Raw genomic sequence first — 22,336 nt, 5'->3', positions numbered from 1 at the left:
AGATGCTGGGGATGAAATAAGAGGAAGCGACAAGTGAGAATTATAATAAACAGACATTTGACAGGTCCAAACAGCGCCCCCTGACCTGTGGTGCCCTGTGCGATGGCACCGGCCGCACTACCCTAGCTACAGCCCTGGGGTTAGCACAAGAGTGAACTATGGCACACCTCAAAACAATATAAGAGGATTAACATATTAGTATGTGTGCATTAAATATATATAACAAATAAATATGACTTGCATTGGAGTCTCAGGGCCTGATTCAGACCCGCTTGCGAGCACTCGCAAGCGGGTCGATGTTGCCCAAGTGCGCATGCGCTAGACCCGAATAACGACGGCCAAGCCGTCGTTATGGATCTCGCACCAAAGGGGGCGTGCTGTCGATGGTGATTGACAGCACGCCCCCTTTGGTGGGCGTGCCGGGGCGTGGCTGTCCAGACGGAGGCGTTCCCATAGAAACGCCTACCGTCTGGGGCCGGCCCCACTGACATCACTAGTGATGTCAGTGGGAGTGCTTTTGGCTCAAAAGCACTCCAGGGCTTGCGGCAGCGAGACCCTACCGCAAGGGTCTCGTTTCAAGCCCGATGGTCCCGATGGTCTTGACCATCGCGACTATCATTTTGGCCGCTCGCTATAGCTGTGGGTGGTCACCCACAACTATGCGAGCGGCCAGGAGGCCGCTCCAAAAAGGAGCAGGGACGGCCCTGATTCAGAGCGAGCGCTCTGTCAGAGCGTCCGGCTCTGAATCAGGGCCTCAGTTGCTCAGAGAAACTGACAATTTTCTGACTGTTGCTTTGAAATAGAGAAACCGTTTGGGTCACAGCTCTCTGATTTTGTTCTACAGTTCTTAGAAGAGGGCTTCCACCCGAAGCTAATTTGGCAATGTGAATAAAAGAGTTTCTAGAAATAGATCATTTTCCCATTTTAGTCTGGACTGAGGTGTGCAGGGGTCCTGCAGAGTAACCCACAAACTAGGGGAACTCGCCATCACTGTAGAATGATTTGAGACTGTAGGGTCTATTCATTATCCCTTAAGTTCTACAAAAGTAGGTGAAAATGAAGATTTTCACCTATGTGTCTAGAAATGAAGTACCAATGGACCATTCATTATACAGGTAAGCAGGAGATATCACGGATATCTCCTGCGTACCTTTCAGTCCCGATCTGGCCTGGTGAAATTTATTGTGCTCCAAAAATACTAACTTGTATTCAGATGGTGTTTGTTCCCGGACCCCTGATACCACCTATTGGAAGTTCGAGTTACGAAAAGGAATCTTTTCGGATCCCTCTACCCCTGTACAGCTCACTCCGCTGGCCGTTGGAGCTTAATGCGTGTGCATAAACCCTAGTTCACGTATGCGCACTAGCACTGCCTAGTCAGACCCTAGTTTCACTGATACAAAGTGGTGGTGATAGGGATCGCGGGGACAGCTCATCTTGGGACCAGCTGTCTTCACACCGGAGCAATGTTTAATTGCTCCAGTGTTTTAGTATCCACCGTTGCTACTCGCAGCAATTTGGATACTAAATTAGTACTGTTAAATGAATAAGCCCCTATGCAGGAGATGTCTAAGCCACAACCATTTTTGCCTAAGGCCGTGGCACAACCAAAGCAAAGAGCTTACCTACACTGGTCTCCTACACAATGCTATGTGATTTGGTTGCTGTGTGTTTTTCTATGGTTCGAGCGATGTTTACACGGAACCACTAAGGTTTATGACAGACACTTTTACCGGTCACAGGGCCTGATTCAGAGCCGGACGCTATTTGAGGTCGTTCGTCCAGAAAATAGGGGTGGCTATTCAAATGAACCGTTCGCTCTTTGCGGTCTGTTCACGCCTCTATGTCTGAACTAGCAAACAAAACTTGCGGTCGTACCCTTGTAATGTGCAGGTCCCTTCTGAGCATGTTTGCAGGGACCTTGTAGAAGTCTGAGGGAGGCAGCGTCAAAATCATAATGGGTAAGCGGCAGTCTGGTCATTTAAATCAGGGGGCAAATTGTTGCTGTAAGTTCCCATACAAAAGTGTAAGTTTTCTGCTCACTGGCAAAGGCCCCAGGAGATTCGGTTGGTCCAGTAAATTAGAAGCTACATCATCTAGGGAAAAGGATCAAGTGTGTCATGTTAATCTCCTGGAGCTCTAGCAAGAGGAAAGTCCAATAGCAATAAGGAAATATTTGGAGGTGAGTTGCGCTTCATAGGGGTGGTGAAGTGTGTAGGAGTTAGAACTGGGATGGGGGAATGGGACAGGAAGGGGAGGGGGTGGAGAAGGACAGGGGTGGCTGGAGGGGGGTGGACGGGAGTGAGTCGACGATTGCGGCACTGTGAAGTCGGGGTGTCCGGTCCTACTGTAGTGCAATAGAAATATAGGGGTATCACATGCGATCAGGTTTTAGTGTATAGCACCTATTTAACCAGCCTTGAGAAGCACTGTATCTACTCCAATAAAGAGGTATTTGGTCCTACACATGAGTGTTTGTCTCTCCTTTGATTCAAACACATTTCCTGCACTAGATACATTTCAGGTACATACCATCAGCCCAATCAACCACACCATCCATCCACCCAAAACACTCCTCCACCATCCCTCTACACTCACCATCCCGCTACACTCACCATCCCTCTAGACTCACCATCCCTCCACACCCACCATCCCTCCACACTCACCATCCCGCTACACTCACCATCCCTCTACACCCACCATCCCGCTACACCCACCATCCCGCTTCACTCACCATCCCGCTACACTCACCTTCCCTCTACACTCACCATCCCTCTACATCCACCATCCCTCTACACTCACCATCCCTCTACACTCATACACTCACCATCCCTCTACACCCACCATCCCTCTACACCCACAATCCCTCTACACTCACCATCCCTCTACACTCACCATCCCTCTACATTCACCATCCCTCTTCACTCACCATCCCCCTACACTCATCATCCCTCTACACTCACCATCCCTCTACACTCACCATCCCCCTACACTCACCATTCCTCTACACCCACCATCCCCCTACACTCACCATCCCTCTACACCCACCATCCCTCTACACCCACCATCCACCTACACTCACCATCCCTCTACACTCACTATCCCTCTACACCCACAATCCCTCTACACTCAACCTTTCCCTCTACACCCACAATCCCTCTACACACACCATCCCCCTACACTCGCCATCCATCTACATTCACCATCCCCCTACACTCGCCATCCCTCTACACTCGCCATCTCTCTACATTCGCCATCCCTCTACACTCGCCATCCCTCTACACTCGCCATCTCTCTACATTCACCATCCCCCTACACTCACCATCCCCCTACACTCACCATCCCCCTACACTCACCATCCCTCTACACTCTCCATCCCTCTACACTCACCATCCCTCTACATCCACCATTCCTCTACATCCACCATCCCCCTACACTCACCATCCCTCTACACTGGGCATCGACCCCCAACCCTGCACAGACACCAGACCTGAGCGCATGTGATAGCCCTGTAATTCAATAGCAATAAGGCACTTAGTAAATAAACCCTGTGTGCTCTGTGACATGGCACATTACCCTGCTGGAAGTAACCAGTAGAGGATGTGTAAACTGTGGCCATAAAGGGATGCACAATGTCCTGATTCCCAGAGTTATGCAATGCCGATATTTACAAAGTGTGCCGCACTGCCCACATGCAGTGATTGTATTGCGATTCACTCGCAAAGTGAGTGACAGGTAGTCAGCGTCTGGGGGAGGTAACACTGGGGGTCGCTAGGCAAACTCAGGTGTGTCGGGACTATTTAATCTCCATTTTATGGGTGTGTATAAAATAAATTAGCCATTGCGATCTCCTTCGCAGCATTAGAGCTCTCTGCATGTCAGGAGAGAAGCAGTGCTTGAGGTCAGACATGACTTACAAGCTGAGTGGCTGCCCGATCGGTGTCAATGTTACCGATGTTTACGCTGTTGCACATTGTGGGACGGATATGAGAAGCCAGCAGCGTACGGTCCTATGCTGGGGTATGCTTTGGAAGGCATTAGCAGATATTAGCAACTGTGATCCGTAAGAGATTGTAGTTATGATTGCATTAGCGTAAATCCCAGAATCAGACCCAATGTCAGCAAAGAATATCCAGGCTGTGGCATCAGGGAGTCTAAAGATGAAAGCTGCGACAGAAGACACTGTAGCACTGTAGAGGTCAAAAAATTAGATCAGTGATCCCCAAGACACGGAGTGCCAGCTCTTGTGTGTTATCTGCGAGACACTGTCCATTATTTATTAGTAACTCTAAATAACTATACATCATAATATACAATGTCATTATATTATAGAACATTATTTTTACTCCTTTATACTGAGCAGTTCTGTCAGTAGAATAAATTCAGGGCACAAGTAATATGGCGGTAATATGGCAGATATGATATAAGACGAGCTCACTTTGCTGACAGTCTGCCATTTCTTTCCACAGTTAATCAAAGGGCTTTGAAAGAGAAGCACATGTGGAACCTATAACTGGCAGGCAACTTCCCTAGCAACCATTATTTATGGGGTGAGATGCAAAGAACGCTCCCTCGTTCCTATTAATACAAATACTGAGATTATCCACAAGCTCAAAAGGATAAAAAAAAAAATGTAACCAAAAATCATATATATTAAACATATGGGCCCTCATTCAGAGCCACTCGCTATTTGTGGTCGTTCGTTCTAAAACAAGGGGTGGCTATTCAAATGAACCGTTCGTTGTTTGTGGTCTGTTCACGCCTCTATGTCTGAACGAGCGAACAAAACTTGCGTTAGTTTTTTTAAAAATACGCCCCCTGGCCGCTCGCATCCTACGTCATGTCCGCTATTTATTAGATTAATCGAGTACATCGACCAGGGTATGAACTGCTCGCTATTCTTGTGGTTGGTTTTTCCTACCACAATTTTGCGAGCAGTTCTGGCTATAAAAGAACCCAGTGACGTGGTCAATGACGCTGCTGTTTTAATTATGCACACCCATAAAACGCCCGTTTTGACCTTTAAGCACGCCTGCGATCGGATCTCCACTCCCCGTTTTCAAGCACCTTACCCTGTTACCACCCACATACGCCTCATTCTGTCACTCAAATTATCAGGCATTCGCTATTTTGCGAGCACATGAATTTCGGCCGCACTGACTGGTTCGCGCATGCGTATAACGATCCGTACGCATGCGCAGTTGGGCAAACATCGCTCGGAGCGAACGAGCAGCCACTTGCGTCCGGCTCTGAATCAGGGCCATGGACATGATTTGGGCTTTCACAGTCATAAATGAACTTTAGTTAAATCCTTCTGCCATAAAGCTCGATTTCTTTTTCTTTGTTTGTTGCAGAGTTTATTTTATTATTTTGCACAAAAGCAGATGGAACGTTTGGGAAAATGGAGGGTACGTCTGCTCAGTTTATTACAAATATATATAAGGCTACCAACGGGCATCACCACCTGGAAAGTATCATTTATTATTAAATAAATTAAAAGTTACAGGGCTATATTCAATTTGAGGCAAAAAGTCCATCAGCCGTTTTTTGCTGGGATAAAGTATCGGGCGCGTGCCCGCTTATCCCCGTATTCAATTAGTAATCAGCGAAAACGGGACCTGGCGGAAAAGTAAGTATCGAAAAGTCCTGTCACTTTTGGGGAAATCAGCCTGTCACCCCTGTTAAAGTCAAACAATTGGATGAAGTCGTTTGCAATTATCATCTTTCGATATTATCATCTTTGTGTGAAAATATGCGACTAGCACGCCACGGCGTGCTAGCTTGTATTTTCATATCACATGCGAACGCATTTTTATACATATGCATATTTATATATATTTGCACACATACACATTCACTTATAAAATGGTTCCTACACACTGTCTTTCATAACCAGAGTTATTTATAGTTATTAATAATAATGTAAGATATGCCTTTTAGAGATCTAAGGTTCAGGATACAGTGGACATGTCATGTTTGGTATCATACTAAATCCATGTTTATTTGCAGACATCCATTTCTATCGGCAAAGAGATCGCATCATGCGTCCGCTAGTTATGGATGATAGGGAGTTATTGATTAGAATGCTATTTTCTGTATGTAGTGTTGTAGCCAGTTTAAAGTTGTTCTTCAGCATGAAAACGCATAATAGAGACTGTTGGAGAACTGACCCATACCCCTGATGACACCGTATGACCTGACCAATGACCAGACTGGTTTGAAGGCGGGACCAATGAAAACCTGCCAACTGTGGGCCTGATTCAGACCCGCTCGCGAGCGCTGAGCGCTCGCAAGTGGGTCAATGGTGCCCTAGTGCGCATGCACACGACGGAGGGAGCTCCATCGTGCGCATGCACGAGACCCGCATGTGGGTCTCGCACCAAAGGGGGCGTGCTGTCGATGGTGAGTGACAGCACGCCCCCTTTGGTGGGCGTGCCGGGGGCGTTGCTGCCTACTGTCTGTGTCCGGCCCCACTTACATCACTAGTGATGTCAGTGGGAGTGCTTTTGGCTCTGATAGAGCCAAAAGCACTCCTGGGCTTGCGGCAGCGAGACCCCAACGCAGGGTCTCGTCGCAAGCCCGATGGTCGCGTTGGTCTTGACCATCGCGACCATCTTTTTGGCCGCTCGCATAAGCGGTGGGTGGTCACCCACAGCTATGCGAGCGGCCAGGAGGCCGCTCCAATTTTAGGTAGGAGGGCCCTGATTCAAAGCGAGCTCTCTTGTCAGAGCGTCCGTCTCTGAATCAGGCCCAGTGTCCTTTGTTTCCAATGTAAACTGAATTGTATATATACCTGTGTCCTTAGTCCAGTACTCAGTCATCTCCATTTTGTGACCACAGACTTCAGGACTGATGACTGTATACTGGATCCAGTGCGCATGCGTATGTATCGGCTGTACTTATTGTATATTTCTTGCTTTTTACTCTAATTGTTAAACTTCTATCGTGTTACTTTTTTTTACATAAAATGACTTTTTGTGCTTTGGAACCACACGATTAGACTGGAAAGCAATCATTTTTCATTAGCGACTAAACGGCATCCATACCCCCTAGAAGATGGTCTGACATGAGGGATCACTATGGGTACCCCCGATTTGGCCTGCTGAAGGTAGTCAGGGTCTTTAAACAGTCGCCGCGGCAGGTGCATTAATTCGCCTGTGAAGAAGTGATGAGGAATAGCATTCTTTGGGAAAAATAATTAGTCCCATCAAATTTGGGGTGCATGAAAATGGGTGCAAGCATATTTTTAAGTCCCTAAAGTGATTTTTTAAAATTCTTCAAAAATCCACTTGCCGCAACCACCCGCATTCTAGAAAACACCTGCCGCATACTTGGGGACCCCCTCGAGTCAATTTCGCTAGTGTAGAAGTTTGTTCCCCAATTTATTTATTTTTTGCCCCCAAAATGAAAGTATATTTTTTGGGGTGTCCTGAGAATTTTTTTTGACACAGATTATTTTTAGGAGACATTGCAAGAGGTGCAGGTTATTTTTTTTGAAGCCTGCACCCCAAAACCCCAATTCTGCCCTTTTTTTCGCCACCTATGCCAGGGGTGAAAATGTATCCCCGTTTTTTCAAAAAGACTTTTCGCACCTGCGAAAAATGAATATGGGGATAAGTGAAACTGGCGAAAATAACGGGTTTTCGCCGGCTAGTTGAATACGGTCCTTAGTCTATAATAATAGCGACTGTGATTTTAAAACTAGGGAGAAAAAGTGCAAGCCCACGTAACAGAGGGGAAGCGGGAAACTGAATAGCGGCTGCCAGGTAGTGTAGTGCTAGAGAGTGGATTGGAATCTCCCAAACTCCCAAAAGGCGCAAATGTAATTACTACCAGCGCTAAAGAGAACGTGGAATAAGTGCCGGTTAGCACAGAAATATCATCCGGTTATGCTGAAATTAGGGAAGCCAATCCCGCCTCATTTTTTCGAACCCAAACTCTGGAATTTAAAAAATATCAATCTCGGGGTTGAGTTTATCAATTAAAATATTATGATTCTGTATTTCTGTAAAATAAAAATTAGAGAAGTGCAGGTCCGGTTCTCAGAAAACTGACAACAACCGAATTTAGGGGTCCCGAGTAGAACAGAGTCCGAGTTCGGATCTTCTCGCGGTTCGGAACTAGGATCTAAAAACTGAACTCGGGTTTTGGATTGCATGCTAACAGATCACAATGACGTCATATTAGCGGTTTTTCTTTTTAATTCTTGCAAAATATAGATTCAAAACCAAAACACAAAGATGATTCTGGACCAAAACCAAATCCAAAACACGGGGGTCAGCGCCCATTTGTAATAGAAATGAGTACAAATAAAAAATAAAACACCCCCTCAGGCTGCAGGTACCGTTGAGACAGAGGGCCTGATTCAGAGCCGGACGCTCTGACCAGAGCGCTCGCTCTGAATCAGGGCCCTCCTACCTAAAATTGGAGCGGCCTCTTGGCCGCTCGCATAGCTGTGGGTGACCACCCACAACTTATGCGAGCGGCCAAAATGATGGTCGCGATGGTCAAGACCATCGCGACCATCAGACTTGCGACGAGACCCTGCGGTAGAGCCAAAAGCACTCGCACTGACATCACTCGTGATGTCAGTGGGGCCGGCTCCAGACGGTAGGCGTTCCCATGGGAACGCCTCCGTCAGGGCAGCAACGCCCCTGGCATGCCCACCAAATGGGGCGTGCTGTCACTCACCGACAGCACACCCCCTTTGGTGCGAGACCCATAGCGACGGCTGGCCAGGAGGGCCAGGAGCGGGGTTAAGAGCGGCCAGGAGGCGGGGTTATTCAGAGCGAGTGCTCGCTTTTTGCGAATGCTTCTGAATGAGGTCCTTAGTTTCTAATAGTGAAACAATTATAGGCTCATAGAGTAACTCACAAAAAGGAGCACTAAGATCTCAATTGCTCACCGGCCTAGCGATGACCATCGGTGGTGTTACCATCAATGGCCACAAACTATTCAGTGGATGACCATCGATGGTTTCACCAACCGATGGTCATCCCTGTTTTGTGACTAAGGGCCTGATTCAGAGCCGTTCGCTATTTGCGGTCGTTCGTTCAAAAACAAGGGGTGGCTATTCAAATGATCCGTTCGCAAATTGCAGTCTGTTCACACCTCTAAGTCTGAACGAGCGTGCAAAACATACGCTCGTTTATTTGTTAAAAACGCCCCCTGGCCGCTCGCACCATACGTCATGTCCGCTATTTATTAGATTAATCGAGTACATCGACCAGCGTATGAACTGCTCGCTATTCTTGTGGTTGCTTTTTGCTACCACAGTCTTGCGAGCAGTTCTGGCTATAAAATAACCCAGTGACGTGGTCAATGACGCTGCTGTATTAATTATGCACACCCATAAAACGCCCGTTTTGACCTTTAAGCACGCCTGCGTTCGGATCTCCACTCCCCATTTTCAAGCACCTTCCCCTGTTACCACCCACAAATGCCTCATTCTGTCACTCAAAATAGCAGGCATTCGCTATATTGCGAGCACATGAATTTCGGCCGCACTGACTGGTTCGCGCATGCGTATAACGATCCGTATGCATGCGCAGAAGTGCGAACATCGCTCGGAACGAGCGTACTGCTGCTAGCGAGTGGCTCTGAATGAGGGCCTAACTGGCATGTAGGCCAATCAGAACCTGGGTGCGGGCCAGGGCGGAGCTATGCCCCGAGTCCCGCCACCTTATAAATAAAACATAAACCCGGAAGTCCACTGCGAAGAGCAGGTCGCAAAGGACAGCTCTTATCGGAAGAGCTGTTCTTTGCAGTACTGATCGCATATGTTAGTACATATGCGCTCAGTAGGGATGCGGTGACTGGCGGTAAGTAGCGAAAATGTTAGTACATCCCTGTCTTTCCTGGGGCTGGGTGTTGCTGGTAGTCTTGCGGTGTTGGTGCCGTGAGCGGTGATGCCTCCAACACGTTTCAGCCAGCTACGGTGGCCTTACCAAGTATGCTCAAATGTTTCCATTTAAATGGTCGATCAATGTCCCGGTTCCTGTATTCAATTGGTTTAATCCCTGGAAGCTAATAGGTTATCCTTCTTGTCAGTCCAGGTGAAGTCGCATTTGTTTGTGTATGTGTTCATAAATACTGGGGAGGGGGGATCCTGATTAGCGATATAGACTATTACATGACAGTGAGGGGAAAAACGTATATGGGAGACATACATATATATTATGAGGAAGGTGTTTTGGTGATTCATCTATGCCGCCCATGCAATCACAGAACGCGGCTACGAAAATATTCTAATGCCTGCCAAAGCACAGCCGGCATAAAGACGCCCCCTGCTGCCTTCTCATATCTGTCCGATGTCGCTCTTCTGCATAAACATCGGTACCATCGAAGCACATCAAGCAGTTACACAGCATGTACAGCAAGTCTGACCAGCCGCAATCGCAGTGGCTAATTACTGCACATCAATAAAACGGCATTTAAACGGTAAGACGCGCCTGCGTTTACCTAACCACCCCCCGTTACCTCCCCCAAACGCTCACTTTGCGAGTGGATCCTCTGTGCATATGTAACCGCAACACGTGCGCAGTGCAATTTACACGAATGCTCAATGGCAAATAATCTCTCAATCTGCGTAAATATCGGCTTTGCGTGCGCTGCTGAATCAAGGCCCTGTGTGTGATCTGATGTCCCTTGTTTGACTATCGTCGCCAGCATGTTTCTCCTGGGTAATCAGGCTTCCTCAGGGGTTGTGATTCACGGAGAAGGTGTAATAATTACTACTTTTATAACCCCAAAAATACCTATTTGCTATTTATCAAGGTCTACCGTCAGCAGTGGCTGTTGCAGAGTGTCGCCAGCAGTAATTCCCCATGTATATCTGGAGAGCCACAGCTTGTTCAGTTCTTGTCTATAGGTGGTGGCATAGCTACTGCTACCCGAGGTGGTGTAGGAATCTACCACCTGGAAAGGCCCCCAGCCTCCTTCACAAGAGCAGAGTGAAGACCTCTCCTAACCATGCAAGTGTCTGGCACATGAGCAGCAAGATGCCAGCGGGGGGATATAACAGTGAATAAGTGAATCCATAAGGCTTAGAAGAGGCCATCGGTCTGCAGAGCAGATAACCAGGAAGCAAGAGTAGCAGCTTCAGGCCCCTGTAAAATGTTTGCTATGGCGCTTGGCCATGCCCCGGGTAAACCTGAATAAACCCATTCTTACCTACTCTCCTGTGAATGTCTGGGATACTCACAAATTTGTGATCGTTCTCCTAGGCCAACAGGAGACTAGACATCCCGCCCACTTCACATGGTCCCGTTCCTGGGCCTTTACACTACAGGAGCCAGGGTCATGATCAGGGACGGACAGGGACTGTAGATCAGCCCTGGCAGTCCCCCCTGTGTGTGCGCTGGCAAAAGGGGAGTACTGCCGAGCAGAGTGCCGGGAGGCGGTGCTGCTCGGCAAGGATTTAACACCGGACTGGCCCATCAATGCCGTCATCCCTTCCATCCCCCTGAGCTCATACCATGAACTCCAGCAGGAGGGGTTGGAGACACCTCCGAAGTCGGGCAGGTGATTTCCGTCCTGTGCAGTGGCAGCCGCACTCCTTGAGCCAGCCCTGGGATCATCGGCCCTTCTGGCATTTGCCAGAAGTGCCAATCCGGCCCTGGTCAAGATGAAAGGATTCACAGTACCATGCCCCCCACACTTTGTGTGCCCAAACTGCAGTGGTGAATACCTACCTGTACAATACTTATCTGGGGATGTAGTCTGGGAGCAGACGGTCTAAATGCTGACTGCCGGCTTCCAGACACTGTAATCCCGACTAGGGACGAATGACAGGCGTCTAAATCTAGACGCCTGTCATTTGCCCGACGTCGGGAGACCGGCGCCCGGCATCCCGATCGAGCGGATGCTGGGCGCCGCAGTGGACAGCCGTGGGGGGTAGGTTAGGTTTAGGGCTCCCGGGGGGGACTTAGGGTTAGGCACCCCCTGGCAGGTTAGGGTTAGGCTAGGAGTAGGGAGGGTTAGGCTAAGGGAAGGGGGAGTTATGGTTAGGCACCCCTGGGGGGAGGTTAGGGTTAGGCACCCCCCCCGGGGGACTTAGGTTTATGCACGGGGAAGGGGGGGTTAGGTTTAGGCACTTAGAGGGGGGGTTAGGCACCCTAAAGGAGGGTTAGGGTTAGATTAGTTTATACTTACCCTTTAGGACGATCGGGATTTCCTCCTTTGTCGGGCTGCCGCTGTCGGGATTTGATACATATCACACCTCTTGTCTGCAGTAACCCTATAAGCAGCACTCGTCAAGGCGACAGCATCAGCACATTAATATACGCGCAGGAAAGACAATTTAGGGAGACACAGCAGAGTTACTGTAAGGGTACTGTGAGCTGGACCCAAGTTTTCCAGTGTATGGCAACATGCACCATAACTTATGTCATTGTTTTTATTTATCATAAAAAGGGCAGGACTATATGGGAAATCCAGCACAGGAAATTAATACCGTTTACATTATGTCCCGTCACTGTACAGACATGTCAAAGTCAAATAATCGGTTATGATCGGTTATTATCTGACGATCTAATCGTCTATGCTCTGACGATGTGTTTCCACGACGCTACTTTGTGTCGCGTAATCCGATGCGCTAAACTGCGTATTCACAACATACATACATTGATGCACATAATGCACACAGATATAAATGTATATATACATATATATATATATATATATATATATATATATATAGTGGACACGTCATGCTTGGTATCATACTAAATCCCTGTTTAATTGCAGACATCCGTATCTAAAGGCAAAGAAGTCGCATCATGTGTCCGCTAGTTATGGATGATAGGGAGTTATTGGATAGTAATGTTATAACATACATGTAGTGTTGTAGCCAGTATTAACTAGTTGTTCGGCGGGAAACTACACAAAGAGACCATTGGAGGACTGAGCCATGCCCCTGATGACACCGTATGAACCCACCAATGACCAGATCATCCAGAAGCAAGAACCAATGGAAACTTGCCAACTAGTCTCTTTGTTAACTCTGAACTCTGTAAGGTATATAAGCTGTGTCCCGAACCCAGTGTTCAGACATCCTCTTTGATAATCACAGGCTTCAGGATTGATGACTGTATACTGGGACCCGTGCACACATGTACTGTATGTATCGGCTTGTACTGTTATTGATTGCTTTTTACTCTAATTGTTAAATCTTTCACCGTGTTACTTTTTCTTTACATAAATAACTTTTTTGTGCTTTGGAACCACACGATTGGACTGGAAAGCAATTCTTTCTTAAGCGAGTTGCAGCGCTAAATAGCGACTAGCGACTATTAGGAATCAATAGACACTGGAGGCAATGTTTTATTCAAGAGTCTACAAATGTGTCCTTGCACATCTAGTCTCAATACGCCATGCAGCGCGATATGTCCGACGTGACTGAGCCGCCAGGTCCCGTGCAACTTTACTAGCGTTGGGCGGACGCACCAGGAGACTGTGCTGATTCATTTGATTTGTGACACTTGTATATCAATGTGCGACTGAGTCTGTAAACGGAACTTGGCGTGGAAAAAAATCGGCGGCCGCTACATCGTAGCACTTCGCATGCTGATTGAGAGACTCGGTCGTGCACAGATATACAAGTGTCACATATAAAATTAATCAGCACAGTCTCCGGGTGCATCACATTGCAAATCAGACATATTTTCGGCTAAAAATAAGACGCGAAAAAGACGCCCGGCCCCAGTAGAGTCTCACGGGACCGGGCACGACAAGAGGGGCTGTTTGACGCGGCTGCAGCAAAGGCGAGTGAGGACACATATGTATATATATATATATATATATGTAAAACAGGCAATTTGTTCAGAAGCCTTTATATGGTTCATCTGTAATGAAATCTGTGATGACATGACAGATTCGTGTTGGATGCAATGTAATGAGGTTGGGCTTATTTCCGGGCTACGAGCAATGCCAGTATAAGACATTTGTACCTACTGTACATAAACCATTACATGATGCAATTTACTTTACAACCTGCCTTGGCATGAGGCACGTAAATACTGGCCAGCTCCAATTTTGCACTGTGATATAGAGTTAAGTTGCACCATCCTGACAACTATAAATATAAATCTGTCTGAAATGCATCATTATTTTGCCAAGGTGAGAAATTGCAGCTTCTAGGTCAGGGGTATTTAATTCCAGCCCTCAAGCAACCCCAACAGGTCATGTTTGTGTTTCAGGCGTTTAGATTAACTCCCCTGTGGATGATTAAATACATGACCTCTTATGGGCAATTGAGGACCATCGGTCGCTATGGTTGCGACGGTGATCCCAGGCAGCGTCTTTAGACACTGCAGTCAGATCGCAAATGTAGCAAGGAGGTGTCTATTACATACAGAGGATTCCTGCTGATTTACATTTTGTTGGACGGTATTGCAAAGCGGCGAGAGAGAGAGAGAGAGAGAGTGTGTGTGTGTGAGTGAGTGGGTGTCTGTGTGTTTAGGTTATCCCATAAGAATCCGTAAAATCTGCCCTGAATATTGTGTGGTTGATGAAACAAACCGGGGGAGGCAGAGTGACTTAATGGGTACATGTACTCACATTAGATAATACTGTATGTAATGTAAGAACAAGTGCATGATAACCAGCAGTCGTAGCAACGGTCTCATCATAAATTGCAAACTTTGTGTTCCGTAGTGTGACCTAGCCCAGGTACATTGTAATCTTGTAGTAAGAACTAATCCATCGCCCCTTTGCTGATACATCAAACACATCAGTTACATTCTAAACAATGGGAGTGATTCTGAGTTGGGAGCAAAACAATAAACAGCAAGTAACTTTGCACCTGGGTAACACCATGCTGCACTGCAGGGGGGGCAGATGTAAGATGTGCAGGGAGATTCGATTTAGGAGGGGCGTGTCCTTGCTGACATCTAAATTGCAGTGTAAAAATAAAGCTGTCCAGCATTTTGTGGGCTGCATGCAAAAGTAGCCAGTATTTGCCCTGCATGCAAAAATAATACACGTAATTGTAACCCTTGCAGTGCAACATGGTTTGTCCGGGTGCAAAGTTACTTGCCTTTTTTTTTTCTTTTTTTCTTTGCGCCTAACTCATCCCCAATAAACTTTTATGGATAGACATAAGTTATTTTGTACAGCAAACTGCTATTTAGACAAATAATTACAAATATATTGGTTCATTTAGGATATCATCCATCTGCCAGTTTACATATGTTACCAGATTTATTTGTATATTTGTTATTTATTTATACAACTTAAAATTACTTCTTTTCCAGTGTAACTTATTATGTGTATTTAACCTAAATAAAATCAATCAATAAATAAATAAATCCATGTAACACCTGCGGTTTCTTTATTTTATTTTTATTATTATTGTATTTTAAATCTGAAATACTTAATAATAATATTCATCTAATAGTAATTATTCACTTTCAAAAATCGTTGTAATCATTTTTTTAAGTTATTTTTTAATGCAAAATAACTTTTTGTGTCTTTTTTTTTTTTTTTTAAGTTTTGAATGAGAAAAATTCTGAAGGTCAGTGTGTAAAAATGATTTAGAGATTTCTAAAACAAATAAAGTCCCCAAATAATTATAGTTGAGGCACCCGTAGGTTAAGGCTACGTGCACATTAGAGGTACAATTTGGCATTTAAATTGTGTTCCTAATGCAAGCTGGGCTCGCATAGACAACTGCAAAAATAAAATCTAACTTTGTACAAAAGGCAAAACAACAGATATTTGCGCGTTTGCGTGCATGTCACATGGGTCGTGTTGTTTTTAAAACACTTCTTGTAATTTTTTTTATAAACTGAAAATGCACATCCCCATGGGAGTTCACCTTAAATGTAATGTCATGGAGTTAAGAAGCACTGAGTTACGCCTTTTCCAAGTGCCTTCGGTTAAAACAAGACAAACTTCCTGTTGCGTCAGGCGCACATTTTAAACACGCCGACTGAACTCGCTTGTAACCGCATCAGAATGCACATCCAACACCTGTATAAACTCTATAATGTGGTTTATATCCCTATTTTTTTTATTGCATTGCAAATGCCAGGGTTCCAAGCAGCACGTATCAACCTTTGACACAGACAAAGCAACAAAAACAGCGCAAGTGATGATAATAATACTGAACAAGTAGCAAATGCTGATTTAAAGGATGTACAGTGGAATAAATGTGAGACACAGTACACAGCCACTGGTTGCTACTAGCATTGTGGACAGGTGACGCAGTGATCTCTTACCTGTGATGAGCACGGTCTTGTCCTGGGTGGGTACCATTTCCCTGACAGGTATAGAGATGTAATACATGACACAGGCTACTATGAAGAGGATCAGCCCCAGGCCGCCTGACAAAACACAGCAGCAGACAATCTCCAGAATGAGCAGTGACAGCAGACTACACACAGAAGCATTCTCTATCTTCACTTTGTACTTGAGCAATTTATAAATGAAGAATCCACTGAAAAGAGCACTCAGGGCTAAATACAAGAGCGCAGAGTCACACGGGACCATTTTCATATTCCAGATTAAGCTGCCAGATCAAGGACACTTCATTGAACAGGGGAAGAAAAGGGTGTTTCACAAATTGTAGGAGTAGTTCCTAACTTACTGGTTATAACTATTGGCTACCCACCTCTTTTTATTTGTGTGTATGTTTTATAAGTATGTTATTGTCTCCTCCCCACCAGTCTTCACTTGTATAGGAAGTTTCAATAACCCATTCATTACTACAAGATGTTATAGAGGGGAGAAACTACCAGCATACTATATAATACAGCGTTTCCCCCTAACTCATGTCCTCAAGGCTCCCTAACCATTCAGGTTAGAAGGTATTAAATTCTTGTTTTAGGTATTTAACAGCTGACTTATAGTAATTAGGACCTGTATGATATATAGCGTTGATTTTTTTTTTTTTAAATACAAAACCAGACTTTTTAAACGAATCAACTCTTTAAATCCTGCAGGAACATTGCAAAGATGTAACTTTTACCAAATCGGGACCTATTACATTTGGACCTTATTGCTAAATCGATACCACGAGAACATATACCATCAATTAAATTCTTTTTCCACCACTTTAATTAATTGGACTACAGGTTCTCCTGCAACTTCTACTAAACACAGTGCTTTATTTTCCTTCTGTGCTTTTCAATCATGTGATTATAGCAGTGTTGTTTATTTTTTTATGCCCCGGGATATAACCCAGCATTTTAAACAGTGTATCCAGAGAGCAAATTGTACCATATCCACTGGCAATGAACATACACGACACTGTCTGTTGATATAAAGACATGACTGAAAATAGAGTATAGACCGAAAGACATAGCAATGTATTTATAAAAAATACAAAAAAAAAACTGCAGGAGGGAATAGACCAGCAATAAATGTCATCACTAATTAGCTTTGATCAGTTCCAGAGCCAGTCCTAGCTTTGGCAGGTGGGAGGTAGAGGTGCACTTAGCAGTGACATGAAGCATTAAAGGCCCTCCAGGGGAATCCAGTGATAGAGGCCGGCTAAAGGGCGGTGGCACAGCGCTGAATGAACGAGGTCAGCCACCTCAGTGCGGAAGGAAAAACAAGAACTGCCCTGAGTGATTCTTTGGGGTCTATTTACTAAGCAGTTAGGAGACAGAGTGAAAAGTGATAAGGTGCCAGCCAATCAGCTCCCAACTGTCATCTCACTGGCTGTGTTTGAAAAATGACAGTTGGGAGCTGATTGGCTGGTACCTTATCACTTTCTTATCACTTTTCACTCTGTCTCCTAACACTGCTTAGTAAATAGACCCCTTTATCCATTTAGGCAGTGTGAGGTCTCTCTCGAAACCCTTACCACATACCTGTCCTTCAAATACACAGGCAACGCTGCGTGCCTTACTGCCAGGTTCATGCAGCTCATCTTTCACCGACTGTGTGGGGCAGTAACCTTACCTCGGGACCAGTGTCAATTTCACTTCCTGCTGCTGCTTATTTGATCCTGGAATGTTGGGACTCTGAAAAAAGGGATAAATACATGAAATATGAAAAGTTTAGCAATGAGTGCACTCTCTAGGCCTCAACCAGACCATCACTAACATTATGTACACAGCACCCATGTTAAATGAATAGGCCTCCCTACCTGCAACCAGTCCTGATATAAAATGAATGACAGTAAAAGATTTTGCAGACAGCTTAAACCTGTACGCAGTCCGGACTATTGTTACCTATTGTAAGGAATAGAAGTCACAACGTAATGCCTTCTTCCCAGTTCTCTCTACTCTGACACTGGATATTCCCAGCCCTCCATCTGTTCCAAGGGCCTCATTCATATATGTACGCTAATTCATTCCCACCTGCCATCCCGTACGCAGCTGCTGTGCAAAACTCTGCTAATGCTCTAGTCGGCTTGAAAATGTACTGAAACACCCACTGGAGGCTTCGCAGATCCAAGCAAGTGTATACAAATATGGAGCCGCTGTCGCAGACCATTTGCTAATCCCCCATCTGAGTAGCCCTATGGTGACACAGAATGGCCGTCTGAACTGAGACGCTGGTACCGCGTTATCTGCATACAGGATCGCACTCTGAAAACGGACAGGACACGCCTGTTTTTTTTTATCCACTCCCCATTGCCTCCCCCTATCAGTCCCTGTCCATCATTTTGCAATGTAATCCTCAATGCAAGCAGCATCGCAAAGGTACCTTGGAGCATATGCAGTGCGACCACGACGCGGGCGCAGTAGACCGATTATAGCTCAACTGTGTACATTTTTGGAATAGCGTACATCTCTGAAACAGGCCCCAAGCCCACTGTAATAATATCCCCATTGCTCCACAACCTTTAGCCCACTGTAATATCCCCACCAATCCCAGGCTACTGCAATTAGCCCACTGTAATATCCCCACCAATCCCAGGCTACTGCAATTAGCCCACTGTAATATCCCCACCAATCCCAGGCTACTGCAATTAGCCCACTCTAATATCCCCACCAAACCCAGGCTACTGCGATTATCCCACCACAATATCCCCACCATTACCAGGCTACTGCAATTAGCCCACTCTAATATCCCCACCAAACCCAGGCTACTGCAATTATCCCACCACAATATCCCCACCATTCCCAGGCTACTGCAATTAGCCCACTGTAATATCCCCACCAATCCCAGGCTACTGCAATTAGCCAACTGTAATATCCCCACCAATCCCAGGCTACTGCAATTAGCCCACTGTAATATCCCCACCAATCCCAGGCTACTGCAATTAGCCCACCACAATATCCCCACAAATCCCAGGCTACTGAAATTAGCCCACAGCAAAATCCCCACTAATCGCAGGCAACTGTAAATAGCCCATCCACAATATGCCCACCAATCCAATACTACTGCAATTAGCCCACTGTAATATCCCCCTATTCCCAGGCTACTTAAATTAGTCCACTGTATTATCCCCACCAATCCCAGGCTACTGAAATTAGCCCACTGTAATATCCCCACCAATCCCAGGCTACTGAAATTAGCCCACTGTGATATCCCCACCAATCCCAGGCTACTGCAATTAGCCCACTGCAATATCCCCACCAATCCCAGACTACTGCAATTAGCCCACTGTAATATCCCCACTAATCGCAGGCTACTGCAATTAACCGCTTCACTTTCCCCAGCCCACTGTAATATCCCCCCTCTCCACAGTTCCTAGTTAACCCTGCTGTTCTGTTCGGGTCAATATGACCTGTATCATAAAATTACAATTTTCATTATTATTAAATCAAGGGACTATTCTCTAAACTTTTTGGGGGGTTTAAAAAGATATTATTTAAAAAAAAAATATATATATAGCTTTTAGCTGTTTGTACAATGTGGGCAGTTATATGTAATATGGGATTTGCACATATTTTTGTTGCACTTTCTACATGTAATGTTTGTTTTATTATCAATTTTTGACAGACTAAATTTGCATCTGGCACATTTCACCGCTCCAACTCTCCCTGCAGGAGTTCCTGGTTCAGGATCATGAGTAGTTGAATGCTCGTATAGTCTTCACAATTTTCCAGGACTCTTCTGTCCATGGCATAGATTGCCTTCAGGAAATATGGGGCTTGATGAGTGCTTTTTCAAGCTCTTCCAAAAATATTCTCCTCTTGGTAAGTTTCTTACTGTTCTAGTTGTGGTTTATGGATGTCCACAGGACAAAGGCATTGTATGCAGTTACATCAATGATATTATAAAATATCACTGCCCATTGGTTCGTTTTGCAAGTGTACGTGTTCACAGGTTGATCTCTAGGGTATCCACTGCGCCTTTTGTCACGTTATAGACTAAAATTATGTTTGCCTTCTTGTCCGGCTTATCAATAACTCCTTTGTCATTATGTAAGGTGCTCAATAGAATGACATTCGTAGTTTTTTTCGGAACATCATTTACTACCTTTGTTTTTTTAGTGAAATAAAAAGATGATCTATGCCCCTGATTACTTGTGATTTACCACGGTAGTTCCGGTTTATTTTTTTCTTATAGTACCCAATAGCGTTATATTTAGTTTGAGCAGAAGTAGTTCCCGATTGTAGGAGGTGAAAAAGTTGTACCACGTAACGCCTAAAAGAAATTGATTGGCTGGGGAGAGTATTTTTGATGAAACTAAATATAACATTGAATGCACTTTGCATATCATATATTCGTGCTATTGCATATCTTGTTACGGGTTGGGTATGGTCAGAATCCCGACACCGGCATCCCGACTGGGTTACAATCCCAATGCCTACAGGTAAGTACCCCTACCCTAACCCTCCCTCCCCGCACCCTAAACCTCAACTCTCCCCGAAATGCCTAAACCTAACCCTCCCCCTAGTGCCTAAGCCCCACTACTTACCATCGGGATGCCTGCGGACGGGATTCTGACTGGTGTCTGGATTCTGGCACTGGCATTCTAAGCGCTTGCATCTCAACAGCGGGTATTTAAATTACATCCCTTTGTTACACCAAGAGTATTCTAGATAACATTGGCTTTAGAGAGACTACCAGCAGAATCTTGAGGAGGATCGAGTTCCCATTTTATTTGACCATCCTTGGAAAGAACATATGGAGTTGTAGCAACAGGTGGATCCTCATTGCCGGAATCAACACCTTCACTTTCATCACTTGTATGATTTTCTTCTTCAGATACATCTCCACCATCAGATGCTTCCACCAGAACTTGAATCTCAGCCTTGATCAAAGGTTTTCGATTAGCCATAGTGGATATTGATTGATTAATTGTGGGGATTGATTGTACATAGATCAATCACAAACTGAATAGGAATCACACTAAACCATGAGCAGCGGTGACAGTGGCCCCCCACCCCAATTCACCCCCCACCTGCGGGAGACTGCGGCCCACGGGTGGGACAGTCCCAGAAAAACAGGACTGTACCACTGAAAGCTGGGAGGTATGGAACAGACTTGAAGAAACTTGCAGTTCAGCGTAAATATCCGGCTCAACATGTGGACTTGTTCATACTTGTATAACTATTTGAATACGTGAAATACTGACATACTTCACATGTAAAACAATAAACTGACATTGTATTCATAATTTTTTTTTTTTTTACATTTTTGTTGTTCAAATAATGTGTATTGAAAAATATGTCACTGACTGGTATAATATTCAAGTCAGGTCATACCGACCTGAACGGTTCATTAGTACTAACTACTCATGACTTGTAAAAATGTTAAAAAATTATAATAATTTGATCATAACAACTATTTTCCTTTAAAAATTAAAATTAAAAGTCATGACGTGAAAATCATAGTTACATAAATATCAAAATGACTCCAAAATTAATTTTGTTTTGGGTCAAAGAGACCCGGGCAGAACAGCAGGATTTAATACTTCATTCCTCCAGCTTCCTTTAGTATCCCCACCCATCCTTAATTCTCTAATCACTGTAATATTCCCTTTTCTACACTGCTCCCATTCCACTGTACAGCCATGGCCAAAAGTTTTGAGAATGACACAAGTATTGGCCTTCACAAAGTTTGCTGCTTCAGTGTTTGTCATGACAACAGTAAAGCTGCGTACACACGGTACAATCGTTCATATCGTCCTGTTTCTCGCCCCCTCAAACGACCAAACGATGGTCGATTCGCTTGCATGAATATCGATATAGATATCAACCATTGCCTGTGCATGCAGGCAAACATGCCTGTTTACTATAGAGACCCGCGATCGTTGATCGACGGTCATTATAGTAGTTGGGGGGTTGCTGCATATGCTGGATGTTCGATCCAGCACATGCAGGACGATCAGATAACGATTGTTATCTGATAGTCCGATGGTCTGACCGTGTGTATCTTCCATTAAGCATTCTGAGACCATTCATGTGTGGGGTTGCTTCTCAACCAAGGG

The 22,336-nt window shown here is 45.2% G+C and overlaps 1 protein-coding gene across 1 annotated transcript in view; it reads right to left on the bottom strand.

The window, feature by feature from the left end:
• LOC148502768 (17-beta-hydroxysteroid dehydrogenase type 2-like) overlaps positions 1-16,498 on the bottom strand; it is a 133,788-nt gene extending 117,290 nt beyond the window's left edge. The window contains exon 1 of the mRNA XM_088449399.1: positions 16,221-16,498. Coding sequence (XP_088305525.1) covers positions 16,221-16,497 — 277 coding nt within the window. The 5' untranslated portion in view covers position 16,498. The remainder of the gene's footprint in view (positions 1-16,220) is intronic.
• Positions 16,499-22,336: the final 5,838 nt, after the last annotated feature.

This window comes from Taudactylus pleione, unplaced genomic scaffold (genome assembly GCF_031769625.1).
Source record: "Taudactylus pleione unplaced genomic scaffold, aTauple2 ptg000484l, whole genome shotgun sequence".
Taxonomy (NCBI): Eukaryota; Metazoa; Chordata; class Amphibia; order Anura; family Myobatrachidae; genus Taudactylus; species Taudactylus pleione.
This window is presented reverse-complemented; position numbering and strand designations above follow the sequence as displayed.